Genomic DNA, 26430 nt, shown 5'->3' on the forward strand with positions numbered 1-26430 from the left:
TATGAATATGAAATCAGCGTGTCATGCTAATACCCGACATCGATGGGGGTAAATCAAATATGTGAATCCACAGATCAAAAGAATTCATTACAGTGTGTAAATCACAATTTGCATGTGGCGCAGAGCAACCATGAATATGCATCCGGGACGCCTGAGTTTGAACATTCTGTGCTTCGTTCAAACACTCACATAAAATTGCCAACGAATGTTACCAAATACAAAAAGTTTTTTCCTACCGTTTATATTAACGAGTGTCACATGCCGATACCAAACCTCTCGGCACTGAAGTATTTGTGATACAAAATATTTTTACTAACGCTAACACTCGAAACGTGTAAAATGTGAAACTTTATTTTTGTTAGTGTTTGTATAAAATTTCAACGAGTTGACCTATGTCGCTATGAATTTCAGTGTTGGATCTGAATTTCTGTATCACGTACAAGTGGCTACAACTACATGTATTGTAATGACAGCAAACAAAGATCGTATGTCGTGTTTCTAGGTAGAGTAGTCGAGTAGAGTGGTCGATGTAATCGCTCTCCCGTCACCCAGCAATGCTGACTGGACATCAAACCGGACACTTGCCATTTCGTTCGCTTCCTGACCTTTTCCCGTTTTGTTATGCAAATCCCAGTTCCCGGGGGAATTAAACAACGCGAATAAAAAGTATTCACGTGTTTACTCGCTGAATTCGCGTCGAGTGCGAGTCGAGTGTGAGTATGCATAAATCGGGAAAAAGCGCGTTCTTTCCGTGCAAACATTTGTTAGCTGCCGTAGGAATTATTCTAATTTTGTATTATTTTAGAATTTATTTTACTGTGGTATGTTTACTAAATGAACTGAAAAATTACATTAAAAATTCTACGTGCGTCTCTTAACTATAATTAAGAAAAACTATAACAAGCTGTAACTAATTGCATGCGATAAGCGTTCTAATAAATTAATAATATGACATTCTACTAATTATATTTTAATAAACGATGACAAAATAACATACAAAAAGTCGATAATTACAACACACATTTTTCAAACAAATTATGTGTAGGTATGTAATGAATATTTTATAGTTTCTCCTTTATTTTTATAAAGTGAAACATTGTAGTTGTCATAAATAATTGACAACGAGCTGGGGTCATCAAACGTTAACCATCGCATGGCTATATAACAGCTCAACCCTACGCCGGCCACAAATCAAATGTTTTGATAGCACCGGTATTAACGAGACAATTTGATTGCGGACATATCCGAGCCAAATTGCTTCTAAATTATATTTTCTGTTTACTTTCTGCCAAACTCCCTGTTTCGATATGTGACGTATGTATGTGTGCACAACAGATGCCCGCTTGTTTCTGTTGCGTTCATTTACCAATTTGTTTACATGCTTTTTAAATGTTCGATCAACACGTTTGTTTAACGAATATAACATTCATTTTCGAATATAAATTCTATATTTTATGTTTTAATCACTGCGGTTTTTTCTGTTGTAAAAAAACTCGGTAAGCTAAAGATTTATGATAATATCTAAGACCTAATCCGTTAAGGTAGCTACAATCTGATAATCAAGCTGTCATACTCATTAAGTTGAACAATTCCGCTTGTTAAGTTAATTATTTTTTCATAATTAGATGTCGCGTAGTTGCCATAACAAACTGCTTGATACTGACAACACCTACACATTAGAACCTTCAGTTTCGTTTAGCGAAAGTAAGATACTTATCATAGTTTTGATTTTTATCTCAACAAGTGAGTGAATTCTTAAACTTAAACCGTATTCCGTAGACTCAGCTATTTGTAAGTTGTTCATTCCATGTTCACATGATTTTGATGTATATCAAACTTAAGAATCTGACCATCCATTGACTTAATGAGGTAATTATTATGATAATAATTGGACACACTATAAGAATATTATATTTCTTAATCATTCATTGATTATAGGGTCAAACAATCCTTATCTAAAAGCTAACGTCGAATCATCAAATTATAACATTAATTTTATTAAGTCTATGTTCATTTATCTACATAGAGTTGTTATACTTATCAACAGAGTGGACAAAACTATGATGGATGCGGCACAATGTTCGACTCTGGTTCGAGATAAATCGACACAGATACTGCGTTTGTCCTCAAGATAACATCAGTAAAGAGACAGGAGTTTATATCTCGAGATATGTCTATCTACCATGTCCGCGTCACAAATCTATATCTTAATTATGACTTCCTGTTCATTCTTTGTGTAACAAAGAGTCGCGTTTGAATTCATAAAACTATATTATCACCGCAGAAAATAAAAGGTGTACGTCGATACACCATTATCGTCTCGTTGGAAACATGTTGCGGTGAACGCGAGCGATCACTTCGATCACAATCATTACCCATGCGTCGGTCCTGGCCATGCAGCCGCTACAAACGATGCACAATTTCAACCGTCTACTCAAAGAAACTCATGCGGATCGACGAGTTAGTATTCAAGCGGCTAGAAGATACACATATCTTTGTCGCTTTACATTATCCAAGGAATTGAATTGGAAGTGTGCCGATGGATGTGAATTTTCTGCGGTCGCTCCATATGCATGTGCATTGAAGCCATATTTATGCAATCGGTGGTTTCTGAATTGTTCGGCTAGGATTACAACACATTTTTAAACGATGTAACGGATACTTTTTTATGGTCAGTTTATGTGCTTATTTCATTTTGCAATACTTTTACTCGTGTAAAATGAAACACATTATTTACTTACATGGAACTGAGGTTAGCTGTTATGTGGGAATAGATAGTATGATTTTCAACCACCATTTCAGAGGTACCTATGCAAATTGTTTTTTCTCTTTCCAATACAAGTTAAGAACAGAAAATTGACAAAAAACAGCCGAACATAAATGGCGATTGTAACAAATTTCCCTAATAATTGTACAATGAAATTCAACATTATCAAAACGCATTCCCATTACAGATAATGGTAATGGCCCCTAAAAACTGGGGGTCTACGAATCGTAGGAGCAATTTTGCATAATTATCCAACATTGCGCCCGGAGAGGCGACGCGGTGGCGCTTAAATCCTAATAACATTGGACCCGATCAGAATCTCGTTACGCTACGGTAATCTACTGCGAACAAATACGTTGCTGTTTCAATACGTACTTTGTGCAGTTTTATTCTCTTCATTACGCCATCGACAAAATATGCAGCCTGTTAATGTGTTATGATCGAAAGGTTTGCATTCATTTATCTCGGCTCTAGTCTATCCACCACCTTCGTTGTACACTTACGGCCGATCTCAATAACGTACTTACCTTTAACCATCTGTTACATTACCGATCTTTAGTAGCTACAACCGCATTTGCGTTGCAATAAACTAAAGATAGATAGGAATATCAACCTTTACTTTGATCCACATATGGGAGGGCTTACCGCTTACCATAGTTAAGTGGATCCATAGAAAAAAAATAAAGAGCGTCTCAATAACATTTTGACCGTTAACTTTAGTTTGTTTTTGTTACTGTCAGTTAAAAATTTGCTATCTCCCGAAATCGGGCGATTCACTGCTGGTTTACGTAGTAATTACAACTTATTTCATAATAAAATGGATTTGTTCACTGATGAAAGTGATAATGAGATGAATGAAGCTGGTGTATTTGATTCTGCGACACCTACAGTATCTGGTGAATGCAGAGTATACAGTCGCATTTACTATGAAAGTGAATTTTCTGACTCGGAATTTACATTTAGATTTAGATTAAATAAAAGTAGTGTAAATGAGTTATTAGTAAAAAATTTACCAAAGGCGAATGGCAGGCTTGTAAGTATGGGACTTTCGTACCGCTAATAAAATTTCGTGTTTTGGGATATTTTTTAAATTGTAAATTCTTAGATTTTTAGAACTTGGGAAATAAAAGTTATAAGCAGTTTTGTTTTTTAAGGTTATGTACTACAGTGTACCCATGTAGGTTGTTTTACCTAGGTACATAAACATATTAAACATTGTTATGGTAATAAAATAAATGTTCTACCTAGCTTGTCTCTTAATCAACAGCAAATAAAGACTGAAAGATTTTCGTTACCTGTCAATAAAATAATTGCCAATACAAAATAATATTGATGGTGAAAATAATTTATATAATTAAATTGTTAATTATTAAGATAGTATGCAATAATTATTCATTTTAAGGTATAATACGTAATTGGTTAATAATATTTACTGTTATTTCTATTTTTAAATAATTATTTATCATTTCGAGCCTCGAATTACTTGAATCTTCTAATTGGTATAATTAATTAATCCGGCGTTTTAAAAATACAACACTAACATGAAAATAAATGGCTTAGTAGCCTTAATAATTGGTACAAATGCTATAACTGAACAATAAAAAGAAATATGCGGTACGAAATCTGCCGTTCTCCTTTATAAAATTGTTGCACACTAGGTACTTTATAAATACAAGTGAGATTTCCAACCAAATCACAAGTCGAAAACTCGAAACAATTCAAAACAGATGCGACTGCGAGCGAGCGCGGGAATTTGACTTTTTTTGCATTTTTTGTGAGGGAAGGGACCTATCTGTCTTTAACTGTAGATAACGTTACGGAAGTTTTGTTATTGAGACGGCAGTTATTGATAGATCAAAAGTAACAGTAAAACTCTGGTAGCTAACCGAGTTTAACTCTTGGTAGAGTATTGAGATCGGCCGTTAATCTGTTTTATTTTCAAGATAGCACCTACTGACTGAGTATTTTCCGTGAAATTCTTACTCCGAAATAGTTATACTATACTTACGACAACATCTCATTTTACGACGTATCTAATCACATCCCGAACTGCACATAACTCTAAAAACATCTTAAAAAATCGTCCATCTTCACAGCTTTGCCAGCGACAACTTAAATCTCCTCACGTACTTGTAATATCGTAATGAGCTCCTAAGCTCCGAAAGACATATTTTATTTTCCACCAAAAACATTTTATATTTCATTTCACGTTTCATAAGCGGAATTTGCATGTCCCTCCTTGTATTTGGCAAGCGTAATGCTTCGGTCGCTTAGTGCACTTTTATTACGGTATTAAATGATGTAATTTTTTTCATATTATATTATTCAAATTTAAATAACTGTCTCCGGTTTCCCCCGCGGAGGTCCCACTGTCTCTACTGTTTCTTTTCGACGCCCCCGAATTTGGTTATTTTGGTTAGATATTTCCGCTACCGAATAAGAGTTCCGTGGAGTAGGCATCTGCTTGTAAAATAATTCACACACCCAAAATGTTTAGTTTTAGATTACGTTTATATCTTTAATAAAATCGGTTCAAAGTCTCTAACGTACATGTGGCAAAAACTAAAAAAGGTTATATCTTTACCAATTAATTCAAATAAAGTGTCTAGTAAGGTCCAAAATTCATGGGAATAACCAGAAAAGTCATAAAAAATAGAAAATCTGTTAAATACTCAATCTTTAAAACAAATGCCGTGGACAATAAGAAAAATAAACTTATATAAGTATACTTCAAAATATTTTGAATAGGAAATTGTAAAATAATGATCAGTCGACTCTACAGTTTCCCTGTTAACAAACTGGAGAAGTTGTAAGGCCGCAATTTTTACAAATGACGTCGTGACGTTTATGCGTAGGGAGCGCCGCCCGGCGACAAGTCATCATGTTACTTTCTTTCCTATTATTTTGCATTAGTGGGCCCTAAATGTTTGTACCTACAATCATATTGATTAGGCAAATTATACTCACTTTACAGTAAGTCTTCTGCTTACTTAGGGCCACTTACAAATAATATTTTGTATTCTTTGGGAGTGAGCATATTTATTCGTTAAATTGTGAAAAGGCCCTTACTAGGCTAATTACCTAAGATCATTCTAGAAAAAAATAAATAGTCGCTTTCTCAAACTAAGAAGCTCACTCATAAGTAAACAAGATAAGCACATACATTTGGCATTCAGCAAGTCCCGCTTGTAACGATACACCTCTTGCAATATATCCTTAAATTGATGCACCGCGTTATTACTCGCCAATATTGCCTTTACATCATTTCAAAAGCACAACATTACGTTATCTGCATATGCTTGGAACTTTTTACTCATAACAAAAGCCCCTTTGCTACTTGTATTTTCTTTATAATTTATTCCATTTCTCCCCCACACATTGGCATCGGTCGCTGATATTTTTTATTCGATTAGTAAACCCCTAAGGTGTTTTTAGCCTTTTTTCGCTCGATTTTCTTCGAAGCTTTGTTGACTGTTTGGAGGGTTACAATGCTCATTTCTTTTGGATGAACAAGCTTATTTATTCTTCAAGTTATTATAAATAATTTTGTTGAATGGCCGAATTGTTAGTGCTACTGTATAACTTCTATATTTTTGACGAAAGGTTTGCCAAATACTAAAATTCTAATAACCATTTCAAACTGTATTAGTCAAAAATGTAGCCGTTAAAATAAAACAATAGACTTAATATCGGTATCTTGAAACCGCGGTACTTACACACTCGATTTGTGTTGCGGAGCACAGAGGGAGAGGATGAGACGAAACTTTTTGATGGATCGGACGGAGTTTGTTTTGCATGTGAGTGATATGTCTGAAATAATAAATGTTGAGGCGTCGACGCTTCCCCAACCTCCCCTCACTGGGGTGAGCTAAAACGATTTTTGATTTGGGTGTCAAGCAAATGTTTTACGCAGTGACGCTCCAACAGGATTTGATTTTCTTAATCGATTCTTGAGAATGCAAATTCGGGGTTCGTTTAGTATAGACTTAATTACGTACATAGGTATAGTTAAATGGATCTTGTATTCTACGGCTTCAATCAACATTGCAGTTTTAGTACAGAATTCGGTTATGTAAATTGACAGCACTATTACCGAAAGCTTTGTTTAATACTTGCGCTAATCAGATTATGCATACAAGAACGGTTCGGAACGGTCGGTAGTGCGGTATTAGGTTATGTGAACGGTCCAGTATTAACTAATCAACGTGCGTTGGCTTTGGTGGTAGATTGCAACGCATTGTCCGCGCTCGTGGCCCCGGAATATCTGTTTAGGCCACTACCCATTCTGTAATGGCAATGGTTAACGTTAACTATGCTAACCTTGCTATGACTTCATTACGTGGTTTTTGTGCTGTACAACCATGTTATGATAACATTATAAATGTACCTACTGATTCTAAGTTACAACTCTACAAATAAGCATTTTTCCGCTCAATAAATTTAGATTATCTTACTCTCTTCCATTTGTCAAAAAAAATATGATTTACGCAACTCCATTGTTTTTCATTTTGTGATTCCGCGCTGTACGCAACGATTCGTCGCCAATTTGCGTTTTGACAAGTGAATGAATAATATTATTTCGCTAGCAGACTGATGATGGCTGCGACCGACAGATGGGGTGTTTGTTAATTTATCTACTTCGGAATGTTACGTTAGAACTGCATTTTGCAGTTAATGAAAATTGTTTATTTGCGAAATCGTTTAGTGGAAATTGTAATGAACCTGTCGCTGGGATACAGTTTGGTAGATATGGAGTTAAATGATTTTAGATCTGAATAACAGGAAATAATGATTTGGTGGGTTGGTGACATACAGTCTTCTGTAGAAAACTAAGCATTGCAACAAAGGAAACTTCCTAAACAAAAAAGTAAACCCCGGCCTCAAAATAGTAACGCCTCCGCTGATAACATCAAATAGATTAACAGACAAAATAAACTCAAGGATGACTCCATACCTAACCAAACATTTAAAAATAAGCCATATCTGTTTTAATTTAAGTGTGAGCTAACATCATCAATCAAAGCAACACTTTTGTAAAGATAAAAATAAAATGGAGGAAGTGGAAATAATTTATTATTTTATTGATTTGAGCTGTTATCTTTTGTCCGATCGAGAGGCGATGAGTCGATCATTTCTTTTTAATTCGTTAGGGTTGGATATCCTTGTTAAGAGCTTTTAATTGACAAAAAAATATTCAGAATGTGTTATGTTTGGTTACGTGTGAGGAAAAAACGATTGCAATTTACAGTTGATTAATTATTCTTGAGATACAATCAAATAAATGACAAACGCCAGTACTTCCGGCTTATGTTCTTGTTGAATGTTCAACTAATTATTATATTTGCATAAGGTTAGATGGAATGATTGCTGTGCTATGAATATATTTGCACAAGGGCACTTCAAAAATTTTGTACAATTTTATATAATAAAAACTCGATCAAAAGATTTGAACGGTCTGAAGAATTATTTACATATTAATGGTGAGGGAAATGAAAAATATATTAAATTCAAACGGAGCTCCGTGACTCGTCAGTAAAGTACCAAACGACTCCATTTGGAGGGTTAACATAGAGTACCAAAAGGCATAGATCTGCACAAAGCATCATACCAAGTTTCTTTATGAAATGAGTATCCACTCAAATTAAAATAACGTTTATATTGTTTTCGGTTCATTAGTTCAATAAATAAATTATAATATAAAATAAAGTTATTGCATGTATTTTCAATAGTAAGGGAGTAAAATATTTTATGACGAGCATTTTATTCAATAAAAGAAGTATATTATGTTAATCCTTTTATTACTACATGTAAAGTAAAACGTATGGCTAATTAATTTTACTTGCACCTATTAAGGCATGTTATGGTAAATTCTTATAGCAAGTAATAGTATATAATAAATAAATTACCTTATGTTTTAGTCATAAGTAAACTATTAATTTACGTATCTGAAACACCGCACAGATCCTTGTTCAAAAGTTCGTGCCCTCTCTATTCTGTCACTACTCTGTAATCTACAAAAGGGTTCCGCGAAAGCTTAAAACAGCCACTTATTATGTATGTTACATTTCACTTTCAGACGTCATTTATATTCAAATGCTCAAAAGGCATTACTGTGCAAAAATTGTACAAGGTATATACTAACCCCTTTGAAATGAACTAACTTGGTTTCGTGAGAAAAACATTTTCAATGTCTGAATACATTTTCTCGCTTTATTTTTGATAAATAGTTTTGAGTTTCAAGGTAATTCTGGATTTCTATGCTTTATAGAAATAAAGGCTCTACCTATTACTACACTTCTACTACTACAGACTTCAAAGACATACTTGATAGTCAAACTCAAAGCACAAAAAAAAATTGAATCAAAAAAGGCAAACAAAAAGCATAAAGTTAATAAGCAAATATTAATAAAAATAGAATCGGAACGGAAGCATCAAAAGTCTAATAATTCACAATGAAACAGGACCTACAGAATTAGGGTAGCAGCGGCACGAGAGATCGGCATACAAAATGATTACATATACCGTCTTCATCCGTTCACAAAGAAACGCAGCGGGGTTCTATAATATTATACGTTTGCCTTTGTAGTAGCTCCACAACTCAGTGGGAAGTATGCTTTATGGTTTCAAATGATAAAATTGTTTGTAAGTAGCTTTGTTGGGATTCATTTTGCGTGGTAGCGTGACCGATTCCTGACAGGCCAACATCTGATTCCGTTAACGAGATATCGAATGTTACTGATATACGTTTTTAATTGTGCGATTTGATTGTTGTAGATTGCGTGACGAACGAGGCGACATGGAACGAGTTATGGCGATGGATAAGGCTCGGGAGGGTTCACATAACGGTAAGAGACAATAATCGTCATGAGATTATTATAGTCCCGTTTAGCTCTCCGTCATTTTATGACATTAATGCACTAACGCGTTTGAAGCGCACTCCAAATCACAACATAATCGCAGACAATGTAAATTGTGCATTCTCTTACATAATTTGAAACAGTACATCCACGAGTTGGTCTTATTTAGGGAATTAGAACAATTAATTTAAAGTTAAAACAAATCGTGAAACCGTGCTAGACTTTCTAATTAGTTTCTAATTAGATTTGATACTGATTACTTTCACTATTTATAACTGGAAATAACAGTTCTACCCAAGAGTTATTTATTCGATTGCTTGACATTGTCTTATTTGTCAATCATCATGGCTACATTCTTTGTTGCACGGTTGATTACTTGCTTCTTATGCAATGAATGTTGTACCTATCACTGCAGTACAAGCTGCTAACCTTCCAATCTAACAGGTTCTTCCCCAGGTCACAGTCCGGTGCTGAACCTCTCAAAATCCGGGTCTGGTGGTGACCGAGACCGGTCAGAGCGGAGTGACCGTGACCGGAACGACCGGGGCGAGGGTTCCGCGAGCGGGCGAAGCTCGGCCGCGTCGCGCAGGAGTCCTCAGCCTCCTCGCCTGCCCTCCGCAGCCACTGCAGCAGCTAGTCCAAGGTCACACTCCGATGAAAGCGACGCACAACTATCAGACCAGGAGGATCATAATGTCAAGGACGAAGACGACGGTGAGTTAAACCTTCTACACTAACTTTTAAATTGAATTAGCTAGCACCTGACTACTAAAATGGCGAAATATTGTTAACATTCTCATTCTTTATTATATCTGCCTTGGTTAATAACGAAACGGAGCAATTTACTTTCTTGTACGGAATATAATAATCTCAATTTCACAGCGATGAATATCTGTTTAATTTCATATAAATTAGATGTATCGATAAATGAGTCGATCTTTCCGCTGTAATCACGACGCGGCTGTAGGCATGACAAGAAAGTGTCCGTGTAACATTAACACGAGGGTATCACCCGCTCAATATACTTGGCATGTAATGCACGGCGAAATTACCCAGTAATAGCCCTGGAACCTTCAGCATTCATAGTTCGGAAATTATCAGCCATAAAACCATGGTTCCTTTTATTCTAGACTGGAAATACTTGTGTAAAATAGCTCCTTGCCGATACATTGTATGTATCGCTCCAACTTAATTATTTTACAGTTGAATTCCCTGCAATGGCAGTTAGTGCACTATATCATTTGATAATATAAAATGGTTACTATTCTGCTAGTAAATCCACACTGCAGTAAATAAATAATAGTATAGAATCAATAGAGACTGCAACGCCATCGCATCCTGCCGGTGGATTATCAAATGATCACGCGCCTGCGTTCCCATACGTTTTCCCATTTTGATCCCTAGACACCGCACGTTTTCTTGTAATGGTCCTATATAATAAAATCTTATTACGAGTATCGCCCGCAATTGCCCCCAATGATGTATGAATAGCTCTTAAAAGGACCCAATTCAATTTTACACGTGAGTTCGAGACCTTATGTTGTTTATACGTTTATTTTAAAATGAGTTGTTTCGGGTAATAATACCTTAAGGTACACGCCCGCCTAGTGTCCATGTAATAACATAGAAATACTAATGACTTGGAAATTTCAAAAAGAAAATATCAACCGTACCTTGCACGAGTCTCATCCCATGTGAGTAATCATATTTAATCACGAGAAAGGCCTATGTTTAGTTAACCATCATATATCATGAACTATTAACACCATTAGACTCAAGTGATGGATGGCATGACAATTTCTCCGACGACACGTATTAGGTTCGTTTTATTCTCAGCTTTTTATTCATGAGTTTACTGCCGCACTAAATATTTTAATCAATTTAGTATACTATCTTCCTCTGGATCATCAATCAAGCGAAAACTAGTTATTAGGCCGACGTCACTAACTTATATACGCAATTACAGCCATTTGAAAATAGAATGGGAAAATCATAAAATCAGTGCTTGATGGAGAGAAATAACGGTCTAACATTGCAAGCGCATTTAGATCGAGAGATAACATTACAACTTTTATTGCTTCTTTATTAAATAAACAATAAAGAAATTCCACTAACTATGAGAATGTAATTTAATTATTGAACATTTTCTATTGCTTAGATATAGCGTGCATAGTGCCGTAGCCGCCGCGGCGCGACGGTGCCAATCAAAACATTGATCCACAAATGTAAATACTTGCTCCATACAATAGCTAAATTAAGTGAAACAATAAGGATTGTGTATTGGTTATTGCAAAGCTGCACACAAAATGCTCAGAGAGCGTGGGAACGGATAACTGACTACGATTTATAGGAAACACCGCTTGGCCGCGGAATTACGGGATGAGCCTCGGGAAATTTGTGCAAACAAAGGATCCAATGAGAAAATCGATACCTGAAATCAGTAACCTCAACTCAGACTGTTGCTTCGCATTAATTGTGCCGTAATGGTTAATATTCATAGTTTATTTACAATTAAGTCTGTCGATACGTAATTCATGCTCGTCACGATCGCCCCAGTCTGATTATAAAAATGCTTTTTATAAAGCTCGTGTCATTCAACTTTGATCTTTGTTCATCTGATGTTACCTTTTCCTTTCAATCAACGTTCTCATCTCGGATCTAATTTGTTTTATATCCGTGAAGTCTTTTCCTCGGTCGCACGGGCCGCTTGATTCTGCGTCCTTAGTATTAGTTATAGAGTTTAGGTTCGTTTGTTGAAATTTCTTAGGATCCTGTTAATTGGCCTTATTAGGGAGATGGTGTTGTGACAACCCGAGAGTGCTATCGTGCGCATCGACAATGACGAAACGATGTTGTCTTCATTATTTGATGAGCGGTCACTATCTTGTCAGTTAAATTAAATGTATCGATAGATTATTTTGGGCCGTGAGAGACGCCAATCGAAACACTTTTTTATGTGTGAGGTCCGTTATTGACATACAGCGTACATTATTGTAATTATCTCGTCATTTTTAAAATAATAAATACTTATTATGTTTCGTCAAGTTGACTGCACGTTGTATTAAATGAAGGTACTTTTAGTAGGTGAACTTCGTCATAAAATTTAAAGGTGCCTTTGACATCAGATTTTCCAAATTAATGTCTTTGTCTGAAATACCAGGAGAGTAATTATGGAATAAAATCGATATAATATTCGAATAGCTGGGCCGTCCTCGTAGCGAATAACTTGCGGCATAGTGCAGCGGGGCATATAAATCGGTTAGAGACAGCCCATTCGGTGTCGAATGGCTTTGTGGTATCTCTATTCTGTGAACATGAAGACGACCTATCGGAAAATTCCAACACGAAATTGTTGCACTATGTGTATTGCTTTCAAAGAATCGTGAGTGATTTTCTTGAGAAATAATGTAATTAAGTCATCCTCATTCTGGAACAACAATTACGTATTTCACTAAATGGGGTAAAAACATCTAATTGGAACTCTCATTCGCACCTTTTTATTGACAATTGAGTTGTGTGTGACAAGTAGTATTTACGATGGGGAACGTTGCGTCATTGGAAATGTATTTCGGAATAAGCAGGCCTCGCTCGGCGGACTCCATCAAAGCCCAGCGCCGATGATCACCACGCGATATCGATGTTCATCGCTACAATAATTGCGAACCGAATGATACATGCACGCGATTCTCGAATATCCTCGTTTGTCGGTATTGCAAGGCTTTTTTGTTCCGTACTACCCATTTATGACTTCTTATGAAGCTGTTATTGAAATTAATAATCGTTTATTATTGTCTCAATAATATTAATCTGTTGGGTCCCTCGGATGCAGTGCCATAATCTTAAATCACTTTGGTATATGTTTATTTGAGTTGAGTCACATTTTTCTACCCATAAAACATCTACCATATACTCCAATTGATTTCCAAAAAATGACACAATATTTTATCAACAGCTTACTTTTGTTTAGGTGGTGACTTGAGCGACGGGGAGCGCGAGCTGCCCACGTCAGCGTCTCCTGCGCCGGTGAGCTACGCAGCGCAGACCAGCACGCCGCCCAACGTGCCGGTGGATCCCACGGCAGACACCCTCGTCTCCTCCACAGAGACCCTGCTGAGGAACATACAGGGCCTGCTCAAAGTGGCCGCGGATAACGCCCGGCAACAAGAGAGGCAGATCAGCTATGAAAAAGGTAGGCTTTGAAATTGTTTTTAAGTAAAACATTTAGTACGTAAGAAAGCTCAAGAAGCATTGAGCTTTCTTACAAAATTAAAAAGTTTTTCCAGAAGTCATTAAAATATTCTACAGTTCGTTATTCTTCCGATGAAGGCTCTACTAATTCGAATAAAATTATCAAGTTATTAAAGCAATGTGGCCATATTATTAAAGTACAAACATTGAGGAGTAGCAAATACGTAGGTGGGTACGAATTTCTCAGAAATATGAAGGCACCGTTTCAGAATTTACATATGAAATTATCATAGATTATAATATGGAGACAGTGTAACATGCAGGAAGCTGTATCGATGTAAATGTTATAATCGATATTAGTCAAGATCTCGCGTGAATCGATTCTGCGTAATCTGACGTATAAGCAACATTGATTAGCCGCTGTTAGGATCTTAGATCACGTATTTTAACCTGTAAGTTCTACATTCTGGTATCGAGCGCGTATTAACGACACACGTTTCATTTGCATCGCATTATATGTTGTCTATTTATTGCGTTATTACGCGAAATTATTAAAATTAGAAAATAGTCGGTAAACAGCAGTTTTGTTGTACATTATAGGTACTTGTATGATATGTGCGCCCAACACGTATGGAAACGCTCCGGGCTGCACTTTATGATGCAAGTATTTATGCGTTTGTGTCAATTAACTACGACATAAACATGCACTTTATTTATTGAGACCTACTGCTTTTAGTGTTCAAGAAATATTTTCTTATATTATTGGGCAGTTAAGCATAAAGTTTCGACGAACGAAAATTCTTTCGATAAAGACACCTGTTGCCTTAGGCATTTACAGGGTTTCTAATGTTTGTAATTACTGCAGGCGTATCTTCGTTGTTTGCTGCATTTTTTATTATATTTAAAACATGACCCAGATAGTTTATTGTATCGGTTAAATGCAGGGAATTAAGCGATAAAATGGGTTGAATAAGGTGGAATTTCCTTTTAGCTAGAATAATGTTAAATGAACAATATAAAATGTGTAAGATATAATAGATAAGCTAGGCTAACACAAGAGACATGGCCACGTAGTGAGCGCGCACGGCGCATGTCGTGCCTTTTGCAAATAGCCGTAGTACAGATGCGCCTGAGTTATAGCCGGGCCCACTATCATTACACACGATTCCATTCGGACAGCATAATTGTTTAATTGATATTTCTGCGAGTTATTTATTCACGTCATTCCGTTTTCTCCATGAGAAATAATCCGTGCTTTATGGTATGAGAACGGCGTAAAAATTATTTTGTTTTATTGTGAGTGAACGCTTTACTTGTTACCAGTCTTCAAAGAACATTATTTTCTCTTTCGAAAAGTATTTTTTTTTTGGTCCAATGAATTTGCTATGCAATATTGTTTTTGTTTTTCAATATTATGAATTATTTAATTTGCGGGAACCTACTTAAACGAAAAAGAAACAACACAACTCAGTTGTTATAAAATCCCATAAAAATACAGAGCTCAGGGAGAAGACTGGTGCGAGTCATCATCAAACTTGAATATCAATATTGCGCCTCCAGCCAATTGTATTAATAAACAAAACAAAATGAGAAATAATAATGCTATAGGCTAACAAAAGGTTCCATTTCTCCCCCTGGTATATAAGTAAAGGTTAAACGAAAACCTTACATTCGTATATTTAAGGATCAAAATAGCACGTCAGCAAACCCAGTAATTTTGTTATTACGATAATAAAATTATTGTTGATGAAACATTTTTTCGAATCGATGTGTCTGGCGAACTTTACCGATGAAATTCTTTTTATATAAATTACGGCAATCGGCCGCTCGCTCCGCTCCGACTCAATTGATAGGTGTTACTGGCTGAATTGAGCTTTAGTTGGCCAGCTTTGTTTCTTATGTGCCAGCTATATGATTCTTTGTTTTAATCCTTTTAATGTTCTGTAAGGAGCAATCAGTGCTGCGTTCATCTTTTGTGTTCTCTACCAACACAGTTACGTGCGTAGTCATAATTGAGCCAATCTTCTTGGTTTTTGAGTTTATTTCTAGATGCATGGTGCACCTATAGCAACTACTCGGGTTAAAGGTCACTTGACTTTATAAAAACAGGCCTGCTGTACTATGTTTTGAAATTCAAACACGTAAAGAAATCATTTTGAACTCACAAAAGGAGTGAAAACCATCATAACTATGAACAACTAAGCAAACAAAGTCGGCTAGGTCCCCTCGCAGTCGCAAATGACAGATCACTATCTAGAACATTCGCTGACGATTTTTACACTAGTACAGAATGGGTTGGAGCAGACAAATGTTTTGCATTCACCGGCTTATCAGATAACTGGCGAGGGGTAGCAAAGGAGTGCGTGATAAACTGGTGTCGATTCGTACGTGTAAATAGAGTGCCAATGAATGGGAAATAGGTGTCATATTGTGGCCTTTTCAAGTGCGTTTTGTTGGCAGTTTGATCTAAAATGTTTGGAAATAGCTTTTGGAGGTGTGTTCGTGTTTCCTGATAGGGTTTGAGTATGTGGGTTTTTCTAAGGTTTTGAAGTACACGTGAATCAATACTGTGGTAGCTTTTATTTGACTTGTAGGTACTCTTTTGCTAAGTGTCTCTTAGCTAAGGATTAGGTCAATGAATTCAAAATGTAATAAGTAATCTGTGAAATTCATCAAACCCACTAACAGAAAGACAAAGCAAATTGTTAAATCAGAACAAAAACTTTCTCTCCGATCACATAAAATTCCGAAAGCGGTACATCAACGCATTCCTGATCAAAACTAAAAAACAAAACGCCTGTAACACGGTGAATCGGCCGATTGCGATCATTGCGACATAAATCTGCTTCGGCTACTCTTTTAAGCCTTTATCCCTGTTAATTCTTACTGCTTAGTTTATTTCTGTACCAAATGGTCCGATCTTGTTGCCTTGGTTTTGTTACGCTATTTTGTTTAACAACTATCAGTTTTTGTTAAGCTAAGTGCTGGTCAACGGACAAATGGCGCGCGCGCAGATAGCCCGTGAGCACTTTATGGAGCTCCGGTCAAGATTCGTATTTATTTGCTTTAAGAAAGCGTTTAATTTAAATATATAATGTAATGTAATGCCAGTGATACCTTCTTGTCGAAGTTAACAGGTTGAGTTATCTTCACTCCTAGCGCCATCTAGTTGAATATTATAAAACAAAAGTTTGCTGTTCTTGATTTTATTTCTATGGATACAGAATTTCTCTAATTACTTTTTGGGCATGTGAGCAATAATTGAAAAGATATTTACAGTTGGTATTTTAATATTCAAAGGTCATTTCAGTGTAGCTAATCGCTATTCTTGTGGCTTCAATCACAAAAGTCCTTGTCACCTGTAATTTGTGTCGCAAATGGCGTCACCAAACTGCAAATATGACACGTTATAGGGAAACAGCCCATCAATAACGTAGTGAGCGATCGAACAAACATGGACTGGCCAATGATAAAAACTGATGAGCAAATAGACAGACAAGACTTGTGTACTCAGCTAATGGATTCAATTGATATGAAAGCTTTTACAATGCTGACGACCCGACATTATCGGGGTGAAGCTAAATTACTGTTTTATGTGCGATTTTACATTTGTGCTGCTGATTGAACTGATTTATGTTATGATTAGGCCTTTGTTTGTCTTTCATGACGCAGCTAATGTTCGATACAAATATCAATACTTACCCACACAAATGCCTACAATATTTAAGTCAGGTTATCAGAAAACTAATTTTCCTACCAACAAAAGCGAACCAAGCCACGGCATTTGTGAAAATTACGACATCATCGCTAGTGTGCTGTCAGTTCGATTATACATAACATTCAACTACAGAGTCAGGATTTGTCAGTATAGGTGTTCATCACGAGCGGCCGTCATAAGTTCATAACTCAGCTGAGAGCTAGCTCCCATCGCAGTACAAACAACCGCCCCCAGCGGCTTAACGAGCCACCGCGAGATGTGCAGGCGCAGATACAAGCAACGACGCATTGTTGCCGGGCCGCGCCAGCTTTCGCACCATTGTGCAACGACGAGGTGTGCTGCAAAAATCGGTTAATGCAATCTTTGTTTGTTTACATCCATTTACCGAGCATTATGGAATATTCTTACTTAATGCGAGATTCACTATTATGTCAGCCTGCATCAAAAACTTGTTTAGCAAGTTCTAACTCTAGCTATGTTTAAAGCCATTGTGGTTTTCGCTCGCTCGATGAACTAAGTAAACAATAAGTGACATTAAGTGCGGGATATTAAAATGCCATTCCTGCAATGTACCGATACGCGAGAGACACGGGCGGCCATATTGGATTACTTGCGCGTGTCGCTCCGGTTACATTGCGCACGCGACTCGACCACACGCGCGCCATCTAGCGGGGCCTGCTTTGAATATTGAATGTGGCTTACCAGATTACCTGACATGTGCAAATCTGTGAACTGGTGTCCACTGAATTGGTAATTACACAGACACTGATTAGATTCTGATTCGGGTCTGATAGGAGACCATCAAAGTAGAAAATAATCTAGCTAGACCGTTACTAATTCTAGCAAGCCAATTCTTAGTTCATATAACATTTTTCTAATAATTATGAGTATGTCCAACTGGCAACTAGATCAAGTGAATATTCGTTGATACCCAAAGTAGAAAATTAGATACTTTGTTACACACTTGTGTCACTGGATGCCTCAAAGTGACATTTCATTTTACGCCGCTAAAAGGTCGTGGTCCTAATAATACGCTTTCAGGTACTTTGAAAATAGAATATTTAAGGCACGAGTCAATTATTGTTATTGTATCAGAAAATGCTTCTTTCGTGTTTGTGTAAGGATAAATAATTATCCTTATTTTCTTAGGGGAAAACTTTGTGAGCGTGTTACTCCCCGGGCGTAATGCTCAAATATTAACAATGGAAATATTAAATTTCACTTCTATGCAGACGTAGGTCTATTGTTGATGAATGTCGCTTTGTACGGCTGTGTATGCGGTTTTGTTACGTTTGATTTTGTTATTGATATCCACTTAGTAACGTACGGTTTTCCGGATTAGGTACCTTTTGATTTTTACATTTATATTTTGTGAACTACCTTCATTATTCGATTGGTATGCTAGTGAAGAATTTTGTGTCTGCTCAAATTCCATGAAATTGTAGTTCATAAACTTTTGCATAATGCATACGTAATTGAAGTGAATTGAATAATAATTCTGGATACTGAATACATACGTTATAATAGTATTGTCGATAAAACGTGTTCTGTATCTTATCTGCTTAAGAATGATAATCCTATTGCCGCGAGGAGCGAAGGGTTGTGCCGTTCTATCGCTCGAGGCTACAGCACTACTGTTGAATTCATCAAGCCACTCATACGAACTATTTGTAAAGCTACTACCATTTCACATGATAATATTTTCAAACAAAATAAAGAGAAACACTTGATAAAACATTTGCAACGGAAAGAAAATGTTTTCAGTAGTGTCACAAAATACTGACTAAATCTACCTATAAGTTCTAATTTTTATGAAATAAAATATCATATATTAAAACTTAGAAGATGTCAGAATAGTTCAGAGCTTCAATGTATAATGTAACTTACTAACAAAGGTATAAATAGAATTGTTTTCAATTAAGAAGTTATAGCAATCCGAATTTATGCTTACATATAAATTTATAGACAGTGGCTCAAATATGAATCCTGTACCGCAACAAGCTAAGAAACTCCCTCAGGATCTCGGGATCTAATGTAGCACAATTTGCAAACACAAACCGTACTCACTTCTACTGAGATGTTGAAAATAGAATTAAAGGTCTGGGTACTAAAGCTTAAATTCCTTTGTTTGCTGGTGTCGGATAGGTCAGTTTGGCTCGCAAAGGTAAAGTAAAGGGGTAAAGTGAGACAATCGTAAAGTTTAATAATAATTACATTCTCAACTCTCGTCGCAGGTTGTGCGCAATAATTAACCGCTCGGAATTACTTAGCTGAAATAATTTAATGTGACGCACGCCGAATTGTTCGCGTTAGTGTGCGCGTGGCCTTACACAATGTGTGGATCTGCCAACTCGTACTTATTTATAAGGGATTCTTCAAATAGAACCGGAGTCAACCTGGCGGTAGTTTTATAGGCCAGCTTTTCTTTTCTCTCTAATTAAAATCACATAGTGTTTCACATAGTGTTAAACTTGCTACATTTGAATTTATTTCCAAAAGCGTGCGTTTTCGAAAATTATGAAGTTAATCATGTACCCGAGAGAGGAAATAAAAAAATCTTCCATCCCTTTAATAAACATGGTGGTAACATAGCTAAGTGCTCTTAATATTTAGGCTCCGTGTAACCCGTAACCCAAGGACACGGGAGTAGTTTCCCGAGCCAAGAAATGAGATCTACAGTTGTTAGTTTTGATAACGTCATCCCAGCTCATGTTATAGTGGTCGTATTTTGTCTCCATGGGGTGGAAAGTGAACGCTTGTTCTACTGGTAATTTACATACGGAATTACAAGCCGGAATAATATGTTTGATAGTCCTGTTTATGACTTGTTTTATTTGCATCTGTTATTTCTAACTTAGTATTATCTAACCGCTGTAAAAAATGCTCCCAGCAATTTTTTCCACTTCCTCCATTAAAAAGAACTTGCTCCATTATTTTTCATTAAAAACATTTCTAGCAATTTCTATTCCCATTGCAGATGGGGAATTGAAATAAAATAAGTCATAGCGTACACCTGCCCGCGACTCGGAGGAGCATTAATATTCTTTATATGCAGTTAAATTTAGGTACGCCGCGGAAACATCGGGAAGTTTGCACAAAAATGAAAAATTACCGGTCAGGGAGCGGCGACCGCAAAAACACCGCATAAGAAACATCTAATGAAAGCTTAGAGCCATTCGCATAAATCTCCCTTACATTTTTAATACCAATATATCCGGCGAGGGGAGCATCCACCGGGGAAAGAAAATGTGTAGTCGAAAAACAAAACATTCGCGGACCTCCGCGTTTATATCTTATTTAAATACCACCAGATGTTGTCCGCTTATAAATGTGGATATTTTTTAATCGGTGCCTTACCAGAGACATAATGGTATCAGCCGATCTGCCGTCAGCTGGTATGTAGATGTACACAAGTTTATCGTGTTCGGTGGCTAATTTAAAAATCCCTCTCGGAAAAGTATTCCCGTCGGCCGGCCCGTCATCTCGCCACGGCCGGTTGATATCTCTTTTGACCCGTATATTTTTTATTCGCTTCGTTACCTAAGCTTTTTCGTATCGTATCGAATCTCGAGGAGTCGTGTAGTCTCATTAAAATAATACAGGCTACCGGATAATCTTATCCGGTGTGTTTCGATCGCAGATTGGGTGCGCGTGCGGCGATAACACCACGAGTTATTCAGACAGTGCACGCTCGATACGCTACTACTTTTTAATCCATTTTGCGACGACATCTTCATTATTTGTACCTTTAACATAGTAATAAGGCTATACAAGAGTGGCAAGGTTTACGACGCTCGTCAAACCTACGAGTCGGTAGCGACATACCAAATGCAAATCCCTTATAATATATTCATAAAATTATGTGTTACACATGTATGACAAAATCTTCCCGTCGAATAAAGTAGTACTAGCAAGTGTGTTTTTTATGAAGGGCATTCGAGTTTTGCCTTTTAAAAAGTACTCTTATTTCGTATTATGTAGGGTGAAAATTTGCGTGACAAAGATGAAGCAGCAAAAGATTTTACGTTCTAAATTTCACACATAATAAAGGGAAGCAATTCTTATGATTATTAGCGTGGAGACTGCGGGAATAATCCTCCGCAGTGACATCGCTGTGTGACATAAGCCGGAAAAATCTAATAACAATAAAATAAAATTGCTGCCGGTTTGTAAATTTAAAAAAGGCATAGGGAAGAAAATTCGTTTTCCGCGCCATGACAACCATTACCGTTACTTTGAATTTACCTTTTAAGAGGATCGTCAATTCAGTTAATGTGTTTATACTTAATCTATAAGTAGGGATGCCCGACTCCTGTATCTCTGGCCAAATTTTAATCCGCGCATAAAAGATTCTGTATAAATCATATCAGGCGTCTTTGTTAAAGCTTTAAAAGTGCTTAAATCAACAATATTCGTGAGTAATATTTCCTTATGCTATTACTATTAAAATTTCACCTTAAGACTGTCGGAGTCTCCCACTTCAAGTTAAAACGTCCAAAGGTAGTCGGGAGGGTGATCTGAATGCATACTTTTGTTTCCCAATTCAAAGCCCCATTTCGGTCGCTTCCACCGCAACGCTCGTTTAAATTATTTTGCCAGTTTTGAGTCGTAAATTTCACGAAGACTTTAATTGTTATTTTAACTGCAAGCTCAACTTCGTGTTCGCGATGTCGGGGGCTGTGAAAATATGTCTTAATTCGTTCACCCTATGACTTACCGTTTCGTTCTTTGTACTTAAGCTATTTCACAGACAGGTAATAAATTCTCAGTTTTGTCTAACACCTTTTAAATTGTCCTAACTTGTAGCTACTAACGATATCTTTATACCGTCTCAATCAGATTATTTAAACTGAATCAAAACGTAGAACGTAGAACATCTCTGAGGAGTCGTTATTATAAGTAACTTGGCTTGATCTCGTACACACAGCATGTCTCAAAGGGCGTCATATTCAAAATTTAAATATTATTGTTGTTTTTGCTGAGTGCACTGAAATTGAAGAGAAATAGAATTTATACCCGCGACCCTTCGCGACTCGGGAATCACATTTGACTGCCGGCAAAAAACAATAAAAACCCCACTTGACTCATGTCTTCCCGTTTCTTTTAAGTATCGATTATGATTATCAGCTAATTACTTACCTTCGAAACATTATTAAATTGCGTAATCAAAATTGATCCTTTTGTTTATGGGTCTCGATCCTTTCAATCATCTATCGACCATTGAGTTTCGATATCATAATAATTGTCCATAATTATATATTCCCTTGAGCGAAGCGCATCGTTTTTATTGTTATTTTATTTATAAAGTAATAATTTTTTCGTCGGACGCAAGTCGATCAGGTTTTAAATTTGATTGATCCGATATAAAGATCGATTTAATAATCGAGTGTTCCGCTTGTGTTTTGGTTTTCTCTTTTATCGATAAACGTTTTCATAGGAACGGTTTTGTATTGCCTTCTTAGTGTCTGTGTTCCGATGATTTATGGGTCGCTAATTTTGATATAATCGTTTTTATTTCATTCGATTTAGGATGAGATATTATTATTGTTAAGCATTCAATAATGACTCGTATCGAGACTGTTGAGCGGAGTAATCATAGTAATCGATCGATATGAGGTATCTCTGTGGCTATTGTAAAACAATACAGAGATACTTAGATGGTCGCTAAGTACGCAGGGACCACCGGGAGCACCTTTTGTTAAAGCTCTTCTACTCGCAAATCGCGAGATGCTAAGATACGGCGCATACCGACGCGGGCCCTTAATGGCCATCCCTCGACAAAGGTAATTTACGTCTCATGTGCGAAACCACTCTTAACTAAAAGCCCCTTAAATTACAGTATACACCGGGATTGATTCGAAATTAATCTCGCAACCGATGCGGTCTCGAGATTGACGCTTTTTGTTCATAAAAAAACTGTTATAGATGTTGTGGCTGGGGATTTATGACAAATCGATAAAAATAAGCACCTCCTCTTTTTGAGGTTGCTAAACAAGTTGTACGTTGCGAGAAAACTGTGTAGTTTTTTTATACAAACTATTTAAATGATTGTGCTTTCCATGTAGATACTGTAAATAATATTTACGATGATAGACATTGATTCAAATCGATATTTCGTGATACATAATCTGAACACGAGTACCTTCGAAACCCACGAAGTGTTCGAGGCCAAAACAGGGTTTGAATAGTATATATTAGTAACAAACGATGAGTAAGCCAACGTTTCAATTTACAAGATCACAATCCGAGATAGCTATTGTGCGATATTCATACATATATCTCGGGACCTTATTATAAGCTGCGCGAGCGCAAGTTAACTTGTCTCTGGTTTATCGCGAAGATTTTTGTTCGTCGATACGGCGCATGAGCATCGACCGGGCTACCTCTTTGCTCGTATGTTCGTATCATTGTAGATGCATATCTGTGGTCACCAGTTCTTTTGACGCGTTGGGAATTACTCGTAATTGGCTATATTTGTTTGTACTTTGTTTTGGTATTGCCACATTCCATTTTGATTTTTCAAACGAAATCTGACTAAGAGTTATGTTCATCTTAATGGTCTAGATTTCCTTGCTGTAAGTCTAATTTAACTTCATTACTAATTCAGCGATTTCCACCACATCGTCTCGTAAATCAATAGCCAACTTCCTGCAACTAAATCAACTCAATTTGAGCATAACATTGTCCGTACATAACTATTATCAGATACGTTGGTAGCAGCGGTTCTTAATAGACTGTTACCTTACATCGAATCTGTGGGAATAATTAAAACGCTAACGGAATTATTAAGCGAAACTGTTCGCTGTATTGAACAAGATAGTTGCGGGACCGACTTGATAACATGGACAATGTTTGCTGCTTTATTCATACTAATATAGATATGATAAGTAGGTAATACCTATTGATTTTATTTGAGAAGACTGCCAAAGAGATGCGTATTTTTATGCCCCGAAAGCACAGCAAAGAGTAATTTATACAGAGTGTTTTAAAACTCAAAGTTTCAGAGTTACAGACAACAAACATGAGTGCAGTTTGTTACACCTGGTAGTTTCAATCAAACCAAAAAGGTGACAATGCCACGGTGTCATATCTGTTCTACCTCTATTAATTTGCATCCCACCGAAATTGTTAAAATAAAGCTTATTCTAAAACAACAGTAAACATCACATACAAACGCTCACATTCCCCGCCGGCTCTCAGCCATATTTTCAAATTAAATCTTTCAAGTAATGCGCTGCAGTAACCTTAGGTGCTAACAACGCGAGTTAATCAGCGAGATCCCCTTACGACCACCATTAGGTACCCGTAGCTTAGGCACCTAATTGAATAAGGGACCAAATTAAACTGTGAGCGGGCATGACCTCTTTCTATTCAAATTCGAGTCACCAGTGACTTTACATACGTATGGCGTGATATTAGACGCTTATCGATGCTGAGATTAACCTGATTGAAAGCGGGCCTGTTTATTTACATTTAGAACGTGACTTATAAAGTCTTAGTTAAGTTTAGGGGGTGATAGTTTTCTGAAAGGAGGTACTATATAAAGTGCGATGAAGGATGTTTTTCTTATTTGTGGCAACTTGTCATCCAGACGTATGTTATCTTTCTGCATATTTTTGCCGATCCCTAAAAAGGGCATAATTCAAATGCAATATTACAGAACAATTTACTGTTATAGCGCTATTATATAACTGAATAAGCAAGCTTGCATACATAAGCATTAAATGTAGGTAAGTGTATCACCTGCAGCCAATTAGTGTCTGACATTGATCTATTTATACTTAGAATTAATGGCAATAATAGTTTTATAATTTGCTGCTAATTCGTTAGTGCGTGAAAATAGCATTGAGCTTAAACTGTTATGTGTCATCATGGTTATAATGAAATTGCGTTACAATTAATTGTATACTTTATATTCATGTAGTTTTGAGTTACCTACAGCACATTTAACACCTAATGCATTTTTATGTTTAAAATTAGACATCTTAGACTTAATCTCATCAATGCAATTATTATTAAACAATCAATCGAAACATTAAGCATTGACTATAGACGGTAAGGTACACACAAATAGGAAGTTCCTCCCCTAATCATTTCCGTCAGGTTAGGTTTAATTGAAAGTTATGCAAATCTCTCAATTCGACTCCTTCACAATAGTACCGGGATTCCGAATGAGTTAATCCGTGTTTATGCTCCTAATCGGCCCCTAGCTGAAGGCCTTGTTACCGGTTTAGCTCACTGTTAAATTTATACAATGCCTTTGTACACAATGAACCATTTATTTAACTTAAAATGTTGTTTATGCTAACATTTTCTTTTATTGGATTTATCTTCTTGAATTTTACGATATTGATTTGTAAAACAATAAAAAAGCTTAGCATAATCACACATATTCATTTGTTAGGTATTATGATTTTAACATAGATTTTTGTTATTGTTGCAGCTGAATTAAAAATGGACGTTTTGAGGGAACGGGAAGTAAAAGACAACCTCGAACGGCAACTTCTCGACGAGCAGAAAATGAGAGGTAAGTCATATTAGATTACAGCCAATATCTAAATTCAACCAGTGTGCGTAGATTCTACAGGGTTGGAATACTCGTCCTAGTCTTAAATATGTGAAAGCCGTCGATAACAAGGCAAGGATTCAGTAAAGAACAAATAGGGCTTAATTTGAACACGTCCATAAATCACGGTCGAATGGTGCTCGCCGCATTCGCCACAATTAACAGGAGATCTTGTTACGAGACCATTGTCTTCCTCCTCGCCGCGTTATTTATTTCCAACATTAAAACTATTATTTTCTCATATTACACGGCGTGCCTTATGTTGCCAATTTTCTTTCCGTGCCACCGACCTATCGGCGCCTCTTCCATAATTGTTTATGCTACAATGTGTTGT

At 36.6% G+C, this 26430-nt stretch overlaps 1 protein-coding gene across 7 annotated transcripts in view; it reads left to right on the plus strand.

Annotated features, from left to right (window-relative positions):
• The window catches only part of LOC110370742 (dachshund homolog 2), a 128380-nt gene that overhangs the window by 72088 nt on the left and 29862 nt on the right, over positions 1-26430 (plus strand). For 4 of the 7 annotated variants that reach the window (XM_021326659.3, XM_021326663.3, XM_021326666.3 and 1 more), the window contains 4 exons: positions 9542-9612; positions 10069-10338; positions 13577-13813; positions 25974-26057. In XM_021326659.3, coding sequence (XP_021182334.1) covers positions 9542-9612; positions 10069-10338; positions 13577-13813; positions 25974-26057 — 662 coding nt within the window. The remainder of the gene's footprint in view (positions 1-9541; positions 9613-10068; positions 10339-13576; positions 13814-25973; positions 26058-26430) is intronic. The other 3 variants (XM_049840625.2, XM_021326668.3, XM_049840624.2) reach the window with 2 other exon arrangements.

Source organism: Helicoverpa armigera, chromosome 13 (assembly GCF_030705265.1).
Source record: "Helicoverpa armigera isolate CAAS_96S chromosome 13, ASM3070526v1, whole genome shotgun sequence".
NCBI classification, from domain to species: Eukaryota; Metazoa; Arthropoda; class Insecta; order Lepidoptera; family Noctuidae; genus Helicoverpa; species Helicoverpa armigera.